Source organism: Molothrus ater, chromosome 14 (assembly GCF_012460135.2).
Source record: "Molothrus ater isolate BHLD 08-10-18 breed brown headed cowbird chromosome 14, BPBGC_Mater_1.1, whole genome shotgun sequence".
In the NCBI taxonomy this organism is placed as follows: Eukaryota; Metazoa; Chordata; class Aves; order Passeriformes; family Icteridae; genus Molothrus; species Molothrus ater.
In genome coordinates this window covers 6938417-6952682 of record NC_050491.2, presented here as the reverse complement: position 1 = coordinate 6952682, position 14266 = coordinate 6938417, and the positions used below count along the sequence as shown (strand labels likewise).

The following is a 14266-nucleotide window of genomic DNA, read 5'->3' as shown; positions in this document are numbered from 1 at the left end:
AAAATTGAAGAGGCAGAAGAAACATAGAAAAGGTCGAGAATTCTTTTTAAGAGAAACAAAAAGTTTTCCCAAACTTCCTTCAAGGAATAAGCAGCAAAAGGCTTGTTTCAAAGAATATGCTGTGACCTTACTGTCCAGCTGCAGACAGCCACCACAATCTGAGTATTGTTCAGTTTCCCAGTTCTAGCAGGAGAACCATCTTTTGAATCCCTGGAACTTATCTGAAGAATTCTGATATTTTGTAGTCTTATTATTTAGGTCTTTCTCTCTCTCTGTACAAGGTGTAGTTTCACAGTTCAGTGCCTGATTGTTACTTTTGCAATGTTCACCTGCTCTGCCACAATGGACAGGCAGACACCTCCAGATACAGCCCCTTGTGCCCCTGCTCATTTGCAGTTTATGCCCTTAGGTTTCCCTTTGTGATAAAGACCTTTTTCTCATTTCTTTGGGAATCCAACCTGTCCTTAGTATTCTCCTTTTTTAAGTAAATGAATAGTTCCCTAGAATTGAGAAGCAAAAGGGCAGAGTACCCACAGTGGCAGTGAACTGATGGTGCTGCTGTCCCTGCTGCCCATTTATTTCCTGTGCAGGAAATAAAGACTTTGAGGATTTTAATTTATATTGAACATTACATCTATACTGAATATTAAATGTATTACAAGCAGACAACAGAGGTAAACACATGTGAAATAACTCTTTGCTGACTTTGGTCTGGTTCAGTACATTGCTCAGATGACTGATTATTAAATTGCACAGTTCCAAGAATTAGACTTAATAGTATTGCCATGAAATTGGGAATTTTGAAAAGCAAGCACACTCTCCACAAGAACACCCTGCTCAAATCAATTGCACTGTCACACTGTGGTCCTGACCTGTCCCTGTGTGCAGGGAAGATTCATCCTGCCAGCACAGAATAGAGCACCTACAACCCCAGCAAACCTTGCAGTGGCAGATGAATTCATCCTAAGAAAAATTAAGGTGTTTAGCTTTCATTACTGTTCTCTTTCTGGAATACCTCCAGGAGAGATCAACTTTCACTTCTCTCCTTATTCTGGCTGACAGAGGCTAATTACTGGATTTATCATGCCCTTTCCAGCACCTACTTTATGGTTTTTCTGGTCACCTATGAGTCCCTCCTTCAGCCTTTTGCTCCCTGTCTCAAACCCAGCACCAGCACTATCCTCTATCACAGTAAAAAACTCCCAGGAATTCAGATTTTGAAGTTCATAGACAGTTGCTTAGGCTTTTACAGAAGAGCAGTGCTGCGGATGGCCAGTGTAAGAAAACCATACACTTTCTTCACCAAAATGCTTCATGAGACATTCATGATAAAAGTCCCACTCTCCTTCTGAGGAGAAAAGGGAGATAAATGTGACCTGTGTGGTCAGATTAGTGAGTGTTGAGCACTGAGATGGCCTGCAGGTATCACAGACTTCAGATTTATTTTACAGGACAGTATGGCCAAGGCTGGCTTTTCTCTTAGCAACAACAATGCTGGGGTTGATCAATTCTCTCACCTGCTGCTGCCTCTGCTTTGTTGCCAAAACACTACAGGGCTTTTGCATAAGTAGCAAACATAGCAAGAGGTCCTGGTGAAATATATTTTCCTCATGCTTATAATAAAGACTCCTTTAAAAAAATTGTGTGCAGCCATGCACACACACACAGAGTACATTGCCCATCCTGTGGACTGAAAGCCTCATCTCCCTCTTCTGTCCCATCCAAAAAGGCTGGCAGATCTCCAGCATCAGGCTCTCATGGCTGTACTGAGGAATGACCTCTTTTAAAGTAGTGACAGAGGCATCAGGGGTTCTAAAGCTTCTCTCTCACAGGAATTGTGTCTGACAGTGGGGCTGACAGAGCTTGGTAGCCTCAGGCTGGTGGCAGAAGTGAACCCAAGAGCAGCCCCTGTTAGAGTGCTGGGGGATTATGGAGTGCCTGCTCACTTGTGGGGAAGAGAGGAGAAGGCTTCTTGAAGATGCACATGTGAAACTTTTCAGCTAAGGCATGTCATTCCCACTTCGTTAGGGCTGTCTGTCTGCCAGCATTTCTCTTCCTCTATTTTTCTTTACTGTGGTGGAGGGTTTTTGACACAGAGCTGCCAGTCTCAAGCCATGGAAACACTTGGAAAAGGTGACGTGGGAAGGATGGGGTTCCTCCAGCTCCTGTGCTGGTCTGGGCAGGTGCTGCCCCAGAGCCCAGGCAAGAGCACAGCTGCAAGCTCCAGGGGCAGAGTCCTTCTTGTTGATCTCTACTCCTGTGCAACCATTCTTCCTGGTTGTATTAATCCCCTTCCTCACTGATGGATGACCTCCACAATAACAACATGTGTGAAAAAAAAATTACATGTGATTCTGTGACTCTGAACAAGTTAAAAGCTTTTGATAACACTTTGTGTTTTAGTGGTGTGCTATGCTTTTTGCAGACAGCTCAGCCCAGATCTCAGGGTGGCTACTGAAAGCTTCTGCTGATAATAAACAAATGATATGAACCTACATCATTACCATGTGAATTATAACCTTAGATACCTCAGTCATCAAATCTCTTAGCACCAAAGATTTGCCTAATTCAAGCTGGAGTATTAACTCACACAGCTGATATACTGTTGTTTCAACCAGTCTTGTGCACAATAAAATAATTTTAATAACAATTAAAATGGACTGAGGTAGCAAGAAGGGATATATATCCATGAAAGGATTTTTCATGGTTAGAGACTGGCAAGGTTAGAGAATGACTGTATTATTCTAATAGCTTCTGTTTTCATTAATGGCTTAATGAAAACATTTCCCTACAATTATAAAGCATGACTGCAAATCTTAGACACCGGAATGTGTGCTCTTTACCAAACATACACTGCTGTGGCTACAGCTGATGCTGCACCACTCTGGGATTTCAATGGAACCCAATGACAGATAAACTGTTTACATTAAAAGACTCTATCAAAGTTATTTTGCACCTAGTTTCTTCCTAATCCATCTGATTTTTCTATAGCTTTGACAAGATGACCTCTCTCACTGTGTGTGCAGTATTGATGTCATTACTGAAGAGCTGTTCTTCAGCTTTTCTGCTGATAACAAAGTAAATGGAAATGTAGAGAAACCTTGGGGAGGTAAACAGCTTGTTCAGGATCCAGCTAAAAAATGGGAAAAAATACAACAGGTAAGGATATCTATTGTTACAAGGAAAGTGATCACTGTTGCACTTTAAAAAATGTTTACATGATACAATGAAGGCATATTATGCCTTAGAACTTCATAAATTCTAAAAATTGAACTTGAATAAAGGCATTGAAAGCTCAGCATGTATTATAAGAATACAATGCTCAGCTTATGGCTGATTACCTTTTAAGGCTCAGCTAAAAAGTCAAACATTTTGAATTTAATTACCTAATACTAGCCTAGCAAAAAAGAATTATGTTTATGTAAAATACAAACAATAGAGCAGGGCCACAGACTGCATGCATGTCTTGTGTTTCTAGGGCTTTCAGAAAAATGGCAATCACTAAGGGGAGAAGAAAAAAAAATCAAGTAGAAAAGAAAAATATCTTATTGATTTGTTCTGCCAAAACCACTATATACATGAAATACTGAAAATGGAGCAGGTCTGTAACTAGTATCAAAGTTTCTTTGGTTCAAAAACACACAGAACACTTGCAATGTGCTTTAAATTAAGTACACATTTAAAAGGTTAACAGGACTATTCCTTAGGCAGAAGAACAAAGAGGAGCTGGTTAAAGAAAATTGGGTACACCACAGCTACTTAAAATACTGTATCCAGGCACAACTCATTTGGATGCCTTTGAGCTCAAAGCTTATTTGAATTATACAGAGGTGTTTTAGAGAACAAAAAATACTAACCTGTGTTTTATCTAAGCTCTTTCAGCTGAACTGAGCTACTAATTAAAAATCTTCACTACTCTTCCTAATTTCTGATGTACTTTTTTAACAGAGTAATAAAACCATCGAAAAAGGTGGGTCCTTTCTCAGAGAGGAGTGTTAACATTAGCATCTCTGAAATGCCTTGTCATCTCCTGGTTTACTAATAGCATGTCTGTCATCTGCTTTGATTGTACCTCCTGCAGCCAGTCTGAACATCCTGTGCCATGCTGAATGCAATACTGATGCATGTGCCAATTGACAACACCAATAGGGTTCACAATCCAAACAATCCTTACATGTTACAGTACCTCTCAAATAATACATTTAAAGAGATGTGTACCTGATATTATAAATATGTGACATAAAAATCTATTGGGTTGGTCAGTGTACATATTAAAAAACCATTCAAGTAGGTCAAATTGTGGATAACTTAAAACTTTAAAGACAGCAATTTTAATAAAACTGTCAATACAATTTTCTTTGTAAAAACATTTGACACTGATTATGCTGCTTATATTGAAAGATAAACACAAGGTCTATATCTTTAGATCTTTTATTGAACTAGGAGCGCAGCATCAATAACTGCTTCTCAGCTGTAAATGAAAATTGATTCCAGATCTAACCCATCGTTTTCTGTGCGTCTTTAATCCCAAATCACCCACAATGAGACGTGAGAATCAGCATTTTGTCTATGGGACAAAGCATGGGTCACATGGCCAGCTCCACAGTGTCTGCACTGGAGGCACTGTGCTTGTGTTTACAGGTGTAGGTGCAGGTTGTGTTTACAGGTGTAGGTGCAGGTTGTGTTTACAGGTGTAGTGCAGGTTGTGTTTACAGGTGTGGATAAATGCAGCCCCTCACTGCTGCACCAGAAGGTGCTGACAGGAGTTTGGGGTGCAGTGATTGCAACTTGCCCCACGCTCTACTGCAATGACCTACATGGTCCAAAAAATGACAATGCACTTGCCTTGCACCAGGAGGCATCCTAGCAGGATTCCTCATCACCTCATTTATCATCCCCACAAAAACCCGTCCAACAACCATACCTCTCTCCATTAAAATAACTGCCCTGGTTGTAACAGCCCTAGGCATTGCTTTAGCCCTAGAAATCTCAATAATAGCCCAAACACTCATCCTCACAAAACAAACTCCTTTCTCAAACTTCTCCATATGTCTAGGGTACTTTACGTTTGAAATCTGAAGGCACCCACAATGAACATCTCACTGGGCTTCCTGCAGGCTGTAGCCCAAGGAAATTCACTCAACCATTTCTGCATCAAGCCCTCAGCTGCCAGAAGGCTAAAAGGAAAAGAACCTACAAAGTTTCCATGCAATTTGCAGCACTTTGACACTAGGAGGCTGAATTTGCAGTCAGCTCTCAGTTGCTGAAGTCTCTTAAGCCCCCTGGGGTGAAATTAAAGTGTACAGTCTCCTTCATCATTTTCTTGGTGATATGTTGCTAGGCCATCATCATGTGCGCCTTAACCAAAATAAACATAACACTTACATTAAGGAGGGTTCTCCAAATCATGTTTATAACTTTTAGGAGCAATTTCCAGTTATTCAAAATTCTGTTTGAAAAGGGAATGCTAAAACTGGGCAGCACAGTCAATAACAGCCTTGCTGATGCTATCTGTAGAATAAATACCTTCCATTGACTTCAACCTGCTAGTTCCTATCCTATCCAGAAATGAAGCTCAACTTCTCAGTTACATGACTGACTGGAGCTATTGTGTGGTTGTGCTCCTCCTCAGCAGTGGGGAGAAAAGGAAGCAGATCTGTAACACCTGAAACAGTAAAGGCCCACAGCCCCCTGAGTAAATGCAATACAGTTCATAAATAAGGGTGCTCGTTCACAGGAGTGAGGGAGCAAACAGAAGAGCTTTGTTTCTTGCAGCCATGCTTCTAACAATCTTCCACCTTGACAAATGAACTACTGCTAGTCTCAGAACATGGGCTGATAGATCAAACTCTCCCCACATTCTACAGCCTTTCACTAAAAGTTGCTTTCCAAGTACAGTTATGGATCAGTGTCACTACTGTCCTGTAACAACTGAAGGGTCCATAGCAATTCTCAGAGGAGAAATTCTAGGGCTCCCTGCTGACTACTGTCCAAAGAATTTTGATTTCCTTAAAATTAGAGTAGAAATAAAGGATACAAACTTGATTTTTATGTACTGTGTTGGGGTTTTTCGAATAAAAGTGAGTAAATGCCAGCTCATGCTTCACACTGGCTGCAGGCTTATAGCAGAAAAAATCATAAAGACTGTAAAGACAGTGATTCCATTTCCTTATAGAAATGCTGCATAAACTTCTAGAATGGTTTTAAGCCAAGAGTTTTAATCTTTTCTCTCTCTGCCAGAATGAGCACATGTGTACACCTGAATAACAACGGTCACTTGACTGCAAAATATTTATGTTGAAAAAGCCCTTGAAGTTACTTTTTTGTTGTTTATGTGTCTGACCAGTGGGTCAGATCAACCTTTCTTCCAATTTCCAATCCACTCTCCTTAAAGAGATGTGGCAGAGGCTGCTGAAGTGTAATGAATGAGAGATGCAGCAGAGTCCTGCTGCTCAGCATTGCAAGGCCTTAGCCTGACAAAAATATAAAGGCAGACACAGTCATTAATTTAGGAAACCTAAATTCCTGAATGAGAAATGTATAACTCCTGAGTGAGCTGTATAATTTTGTCTATACTCTATTTGTAAAACAAATAGAAGAGATGCAACCATACATATGTGGGCTACACAGGAGAGCTGAAGGTTCCCTTGAAGTGCAGGGCATTTAAGAAATGTTCTCACTGTGCAGTTGTGTCCAGTTGCTTTATTTGGAATCCCTAAGGATACAGGTCAGTTAATAGGTGACACCAAATTGGGCAGTCACTGGTGGGCTTGGTAGTGCTCAGTTAAGAGTTGGACTTGATGATCTTAGAAGATACTTTCTAAATTAAATGATTGTATGAGAAAAAAAATCAAAAAATTTTCTAAGTAATACAAAATGTTGAGAAACTCCATGAAAGGTCCCTGTGGTGCTCTCTTGTTTGTCTGCAGCCCGTGCTGTGAATGTTCTGGGAAGACACGAGGAGCTTTGGAGCAGTCTGAGGCTTCCTGCAGCTCCACATCCCCACCACAGAAGGGCCCAGGCTGCAGCCCTGGCCTGGCAGCAGGGACACTGCTCACCCTCAGGATGCTGCTTGGTGAGAGGCACGTCCCACACTGACAGCAGGGAGGGCTCCAGAGCTGTCAGGACCTCTCTGTGCACTGAGCTCTTTCCTGCTTGGGATTAACATCAGAGATGACATCTGCTCAAGTCAGTCATTGGATTTTTCATTTGATGTCAGCAAACACTGGTCCAGGCCATTACTTCTCCATTCACCAGTGATAAGGGATTTCAGCCTAGCAGTATGAACTGTATAAACTCTGTAAATTCTACTTAAGTCACAAGAAAACTGTTACTGTGGGAAAACAACAGTAACTGCTACCTGACAATATATTTCCATTTCTGTATTTTAGGCATCTCAGGATCACAATGTCATTTTACAGGACCATTCGGGCAAATTTGCAAATCTTATGGTGTCATTAGTCACCATGTTTGCACAACACTGCATTGCACAAGGATTTTGACCCTTTGGCTTCAGAAGACATTGCAAGTCTTGCCAGTGCTAAAAAATACTGACTTGTATGACTAAGGGGTCAACTTTCACCAGAAGGTAAATCTTTCCTGGCATGACCCTAAGGATGGATGAGGTAGGCTGAAGGAGAACATTTAGGTGGTTTAAAAATAAATAAGAAAGAACGATTGGCCTATAATTAACATTTCCCAGACTGAACAGATGATCTTAGGCTGAATTATAGCATTACCTTTCTCTCTATTGCAGACATTTAAACATTTGAGCCTATTGCATAAAGTAAAATGAAGGATGAATTTAACACAAAGTTTCATTTTTTTTCTGATAAGAATGTTGAGAATATGAATTTCACCAGCTTTCTTTCCCAGCATTATACATAAATATTTATAAAGTGGGAAGGATAGAGAATGACATGAGCCAGTTTTCTGAAAATGATTCTTCATTAATATCCCAAGTACATGGAGAAACTTTCAGTATTGATTTAGAGCTACATGCTGAGGGCTTTCCCTTTCACAAATAGGAGTCACTGGATTACTGTGGATTCCCAACCCTTTACTCTCTGACTGGAACAAAAACTTACAGACCAAATTTTCTTGTGTGGGCTTGTATGAATGGATTGCAAAGTGCAAACAAACTCTGGAGTTGTGTTGGTGCTCTTATGTAGTCCTCTTACACACACTTCCAAAAAGCTCATCAATTCAGAAAATGGGTGAAAAGCAAGGGGAGGCTGTTCCACAGCTAGCTTGGGACAATGGAGGACAGAGATTCAGAACACATTGGCTGTTCCTGGGTGATGCTCTGTGTGGACTCTCATTCAAAGGTTAGTAAGTCATATTTTGGCTTAGTTTAATCCACATCACAAAGTGAACCAGCAAAACTGAAACACATTCCTCTTTGAGATTGTTTCCTCTAATAAGAAGGAAGCAAACAAGGTTTAATCTAATGGATTCTGCAGCACACCAAAATGCTTTTCATGCAAATATAGTATGTCAACACACAAACAGATCCAACCAATGAAATAACTTTGTTAGTTTAAATGGTCTATGCACTTATATTAGATGTATTTACCTGTTCATTATCATCTTCATCACTGCTGAGTTTTAGATCATCCTCAAGCATTCTGAAAAAAAGGAGAAACGATAAAGAATTACATTTAATGAATTAACTATATGTGCAATGGGCCAAATCTACACCTCAGCAAAGTCATAGGGAAAACTCTCTTTCAGTTCAACAACAGCAAAATCAGACCTGAGGTAAGTAAAGTCCACATATGTACGTATTAGTGCTTCTTTGTGATTCTAGAGTAGAACAAATGACTTTCAGACTCATCCATCATAAAGTTTGGCAGTCAGCTGCTCTTTCATGTCCTCTTGTATTTCCACATTGTCTCACAGGGATTAGTCCATATACACCTACAAGTGTTTCTAAATCAGAAGAGAAATTCAGCTCTGAGACTGCTAAAACTGGAGAAAATTGTCCATGTTTCATTCTCAGTTTGGGGCACCACCAATTTCCTTTCTAGTACCTTATCAAACTGAGAATGCAAAGTGAACAATAGCAAGAAGAGGAGGTGCTTGTTTGAGGTTTGATGGAACCTCACACTTGTTAGTGTCCAAAGGCAGACCAAACATTTTCCAAGCTGGGAACCTGCCAGTTCATACCCCCATTTTTGATCCTCACACCCATCTTTTCACCTTGGCAATTTGTCTTATCATGGGATGATGTAGGAATGAACTGGCACATCTCCCCTGACCTGCTGCAGCAGCCATTAAAATCTCAGATCTTCCTTTCTGCCAGCCCCAGCTCCTTTACCCATGGCAGGAGGCTTGCAAATTGCAATTATTGTTTCCTTTTTGCCTTGATGGGGCTTGAAGTCTATGATTTTTTATTGCTAGCCTTTAAATAACTCTAGCAATCAATGGAAGGTCTGTTAGGAAGGGTTTTTTTTTTGTTTGAAAACTACCAGTAAGTCATGGAAGCCTCCTGACACATGTAATTTTAAATAGGGGACAACAATCCCAATGTGAAAATTTTAGAATATTTTAAGCCTGATGGTGCCCTTAAAAAGAAAAAGTGAAGGAGATCTTTAAACTGGTTTGTGAGTCATCTGTCTTCCAGTGACCTCTGTTGTTGGGCGACCCAGTGGTTACAAAGTACCTGGACACATAACTACCAGTCATTAGGATCCTGATAAATGGCCAGTGCCTCCCCGCAATATGTGAACCCATAAAAGTACAACTGCAGCATGGATTTAAAAAAAAAAATCTTCTAAAAGTTAGTATTTGTGAGGGGTTGACCTTGTCTGGATGCCAGGTGCCCACCAAAGCTGCTCTATCTCTCCTCTCTTCATCTGGACAGGACAGAGAAAATGTAAAGCAGGCTTGTGGGTCGAGAAAAGGACAGGGAGAGATCACTCAGCAATGACTGTCATGGGCAAAGCAGACTTGATTTGGGGAAATCAATTCAAAGTATTGCCAATGAAATCAGAGTAGGACAACGAGAAATAAAACCAAATGATGAAACACCTTTTCTCCCACTCTTCCCTTCTTCCTGGGCTGGACTTCACTGACAATTTTCTCTGCCTCCCCCCTTGGAGTTGTGCAGGGAGATGGGGATGATGGTCAGTTCACTGCACATTGTCTCTGCAGGTTCTTCCTCCTCAGGAGGAGGACTCCTCCCATGCTTCCCCTCTTCCTCCAGCAAGGGGTCCCTCCTGCAGGAGCCAGCCCCTCATGAACTTCTTCAACTTGGCCTTCCTACAGATTGCAGCTCTTCAGGAACTTTTCCAGAGTGCACCCCCTCTGTGGGAACATCCTCCATGCACAGTGTGGGTCCCCCATGGGGTCACAAGTCCTGGCAGCAAACCTGCTCCAGGATGGGCTTTTCTCTCTACCAGCACAGCCTTCCCATGGGCTCACAGTCTCCTTTGGGCATCCCCCTGCTCTGGGGTGGGCTCCTCTCTCTACCAGGACACCAGCACAGCCTTCCCATGGGCTCACAGCCTCCTTTGGGCACATCCCTGCTCTGGGGTGGGCTCCTCTCTCTACCAGGACACCAGCACAGCCTTCCCATGGGCTCACAGCCTCCTTTGGGCGCATCCCTGCTGCCAGGACCCCCCTGTGCTGCAGGGCACAGCTGCCTCTCCATGGCAGCACCAGGGGCTGCAGGGGAACCTCTGCTCTGGCACCACCACTCCTGCCCCTCCTTCTGCACTGCCCTCCCTGTCTGCAGGGCTGCTCCTCTCACAGACTCCTACTCCTCTCTTCCAGCTGCTGTTGCACAGCAGTTTTTTCCCTTTCTACAATCTGTTATGCCTGAGGCACTGCCACTGTCAGTGCTGGGCTCAGCCTGGCTGGTGGCAGGTCCATGGTCCATCCTGGAGGTTGGCATTGGCTCTGCTGGAAATGGGGGAAGCTTCCAGCTTCCACCCCTGCACCCCCCTGCTACCAAAACCTTGCCATTCAAACCCAACATGCCATTTTTCAGGGATTATTAATCTCTAGAGGCCTGGACTTTGGCAATGAACAGAAACTTTTAATGCTGTTTATCTAGCAGACACATTCATTTGTTTCCCCAGAGCCATTACTTGCTGTGCCATTCTCAATGTATCGCTGTGCCTTGATCTATCCACAGTCCCTGATTGTTATCTGCAAGTCTCATTACACCAGAAGGACAATACCCCCAGGAAACCGAGACCATTTTCATACAGGACTATATCATTCTGACTCTTCACTCTAATTCAATCCTACACTCCTGCTTTTAAACCTACATTTCACTTTAATGTGTAAATTATCCACTGCTTTAAAGAATCACTGCTAGATAATGCATTCTATTGTTGTTTTTTAATGCAGATTTAAGTAGATATAATGCAAAGATCTTTTCATGAATGAAACCCAAAGGGTGGTATGCTTTCTTTCTTTCAGCTATTGGGTAGTTTGGGTTTTGGTTTTTTTTTTTTGTTTGTTTGTTGTGTTTTGGGTTTTTTTTTCATTTTTTACATGTTAAATTCCTTTTTGACATACCCTGGTAGAAATAAACCAAAAAGGACAAAAGAAATTCCATATTGGATAAATGGAAAGGACAAAGAAGAAAACATAAAAAAGATAAATGGATACACTTACTAAACTAACCCTACAGCCATCTGAAATGGCTGATTAATAACTGTCCTCATACAGCCTATACTGCAGATACTTTCTAACAAGTACAGTAAGCAGAAGACATGTTTATTGAATATTGAAAAATATAAAATTGATATAAAACATGATTAGTAGGAAGGACAACTGTTAGAGTTGGTTTCAGAGAAACTAAATTTGCAGGATTTATGAGTCCCCTTCAAGAGACTAATAGATGTTTAGACAACTAGAGAGAGGAAAAAAATTGGATTTTGGCATTTCTTTAGCAGTTCCAAGCTTATCACTTGGGGTATGTAATTCTTCTTAGCCCGTTCTGCTACATGAAGAATATGTCATCCCATTCAGTTCCAAAACTCAAAGCTTCAACAACTAAACCAACCAGCTTCTAAAATGCATCACGCTCTTCTGGCAGATGGAATAATTAAAGAGAAACTGAGTATAGTATCAACCAGAAATTTATGGTAGCCAGATAAGTGAGGAAATAAATTAGAAATACACAGTACATGCAAATGTAGAATGCTGAACAATTCAAATAACCTGCTCCCAGAGAATATTGGTTAGAAAAAGTAATATTTTACAGAACACAAAAGAATAGATGGTGTTCCACAATTTCAAAATGTGCTTAATATTCTGAAGGCATGGGTCACAGTAGCTTGTACTGTTTAATGTTTCCATTAACTCTCATTTATAAGCAAGTACCATCTGATTGCACTCAAAGCTCAATAAGGACTTTTTAAGATTGCCAGCAACCTTAATTCAAGGTGACTATTTCACTATCATATCTAGAAAGGTATTTTAGCTTCAAAGCCTTGAGACAGAAGAGCTCTGTATCTACAGCTCTTCAAAACACTGTCTGGATGGTCTGAAGGTGAAATTAGGCACTCTTGAGTGAGAGGTGCCTCTAAATACCCATATGATCTATTCTGCTCTATGTAATTGTTCACCTCAGAAGCACCCAGACTGGAGATTAAGAGTGTATTTGTTATTAAGATCAGGACAGCTATTAATAAAGGCCAATTTGGAGGCTATGTTAAAATTACAATGAATGCTGCCAATGAGGGCAAATCAAAGAGAAAACTGCCTGTATCAGAAAGCTACCTCCAGGGGTGTTATGAATTCATTTTATTTCCTATTCTTCTCTGACCCAGCTGACATTATTATTGAATATACATGTACTTGTTTGTCTTTTCATCCATAGCTAATGCAAAACACCACTTTAGGGAAAGAATAGGATTAAGTAGGATTTTTTATTTCATTATTAGAGCAATGCCATTTACTATAAAAGTTGAAGTTGTGTCAGCACATTTATTATAATCTACAATTTTCAGAGGTTTGTAATTTGCAATGTGAAATTATTGCAAAGCAGAAATGTTGGGACAAAGCAACACATTTATCTGTGGTGTAAGTAGGGGCAATCTTATTGACTGACTACAATACCCACTTCCTTCAGGGATGAATTTGCTCCCAAAGCAGATTGTTCCTACATTACAAATTTAGCTAGACAAATGGCTGAACAAGGGCTTTATTAGGATGGGTTCTGTAAAAGTCACACTAGAAACAGTAAGAACATGAACACTGAAATAGGACTTGTGGCCCATCCTGACTTTTGAGTTCAGTGGATGTTTTGTGCACCCCAGACCTGCTGATTTGGGATCCTCTCAACAAACAGGTGAGGATTTGGCGACATGAGATAATTCACTCCCTGAAAAAGCACTGCCACACTATTACTCAATTTCAGTTACTTTTACAGAATACTCTGAATGTCTTAAATGAGGATTTTCACTGCATCCTTTTTTTTCTTTTTTTTTCTTCGTTTAATATATAATGTATTTAAATGCTTTTAACAAATGAATAAGGTCCTGATTGCTGGTAGACTTCTGGGAATGCTGCATTTCTTCCTGCTCTGCTTGTGGAAGGTTGGGAATCTTCTGTGTTTATAGCAACATGTTTGGTGATACAGCTTTCTTAAGGAGGAGGTGTTTAAAAGGCAGCATGGATAGGATAAGGTTCTGCATGTCTAATTTGCTCTGGGATCAGTTCACCACTGCACTGGGGCTCACTCCAATGTGAAAAAGGCCATGTGGGAATGAAAAGGATGGAGGAAAGGGAAGAGGGTGTTGCAAGCAGACAGCCAAGGGAATACTGGGCAATTCCCTAATCCTAAGCTGCCCAGAAAATTAACTCACTCATGTCAAACCAAATCTGTACAAAATGTATATTACATCTGAGTCACATCACAGCAAACACAAGTGTTGATTCTGCACAGGAAGGAGGACAGGCAGTGGTGTTAACCAGACATACAGACATGCCATTCTTTTCTTGCCAGGTTTGTCTCTGGTAAAATGGGAATGCATTTCTAAGATTTCTGAGCTACAACTAGTTATTCCATTTGATATTAGAGAGAGAGATTTGACTGTTAGAGCAAGTGTCAAACTTGTGAAACTCATTAAGACTTAATACAGAACAGGCAGGAATCCAATAAATGTCTTTGTGGTGAAAAAAGTAGTACACTGCAGCCTGAGTTATAAAGGCCTTGTCATTCCTGTTTGCAGCAATATTCCTGCAGAGGAACATGGTCCATGCAAATAGTGACTAGCACTGAGATGCACCTTTTCTACCCCTGAAC

The 14266-nt window shown here is 40.9% G+C and overlaps 1 protein-coding gene across 6 annotated transcripts in view; it reads right to left on the bottom strand.

Annotated features, from left to right (window-relative positions):
• The window catches only part of AFF2 (ALF transcription elongation factor 2), a 332307-nt gene that overhangs the window by 86739 nt on the left and 231302 nt on the right, over positions 1–14266 (bottom strand). For all 6 annotated transcript variants that reach the window (XM_036401947.1, XM_036401952.1, XM_036401950.1 and 3 more), the window contains one exon: positions 8576–8627. In XM_036401947.1, the coding sequence (XP_036257840.1) occupies positions 8576–8627 (52 nt within the window). The remainder of the gene's footprint in view (positions 1–8575; positions 8628–14266) is intronic.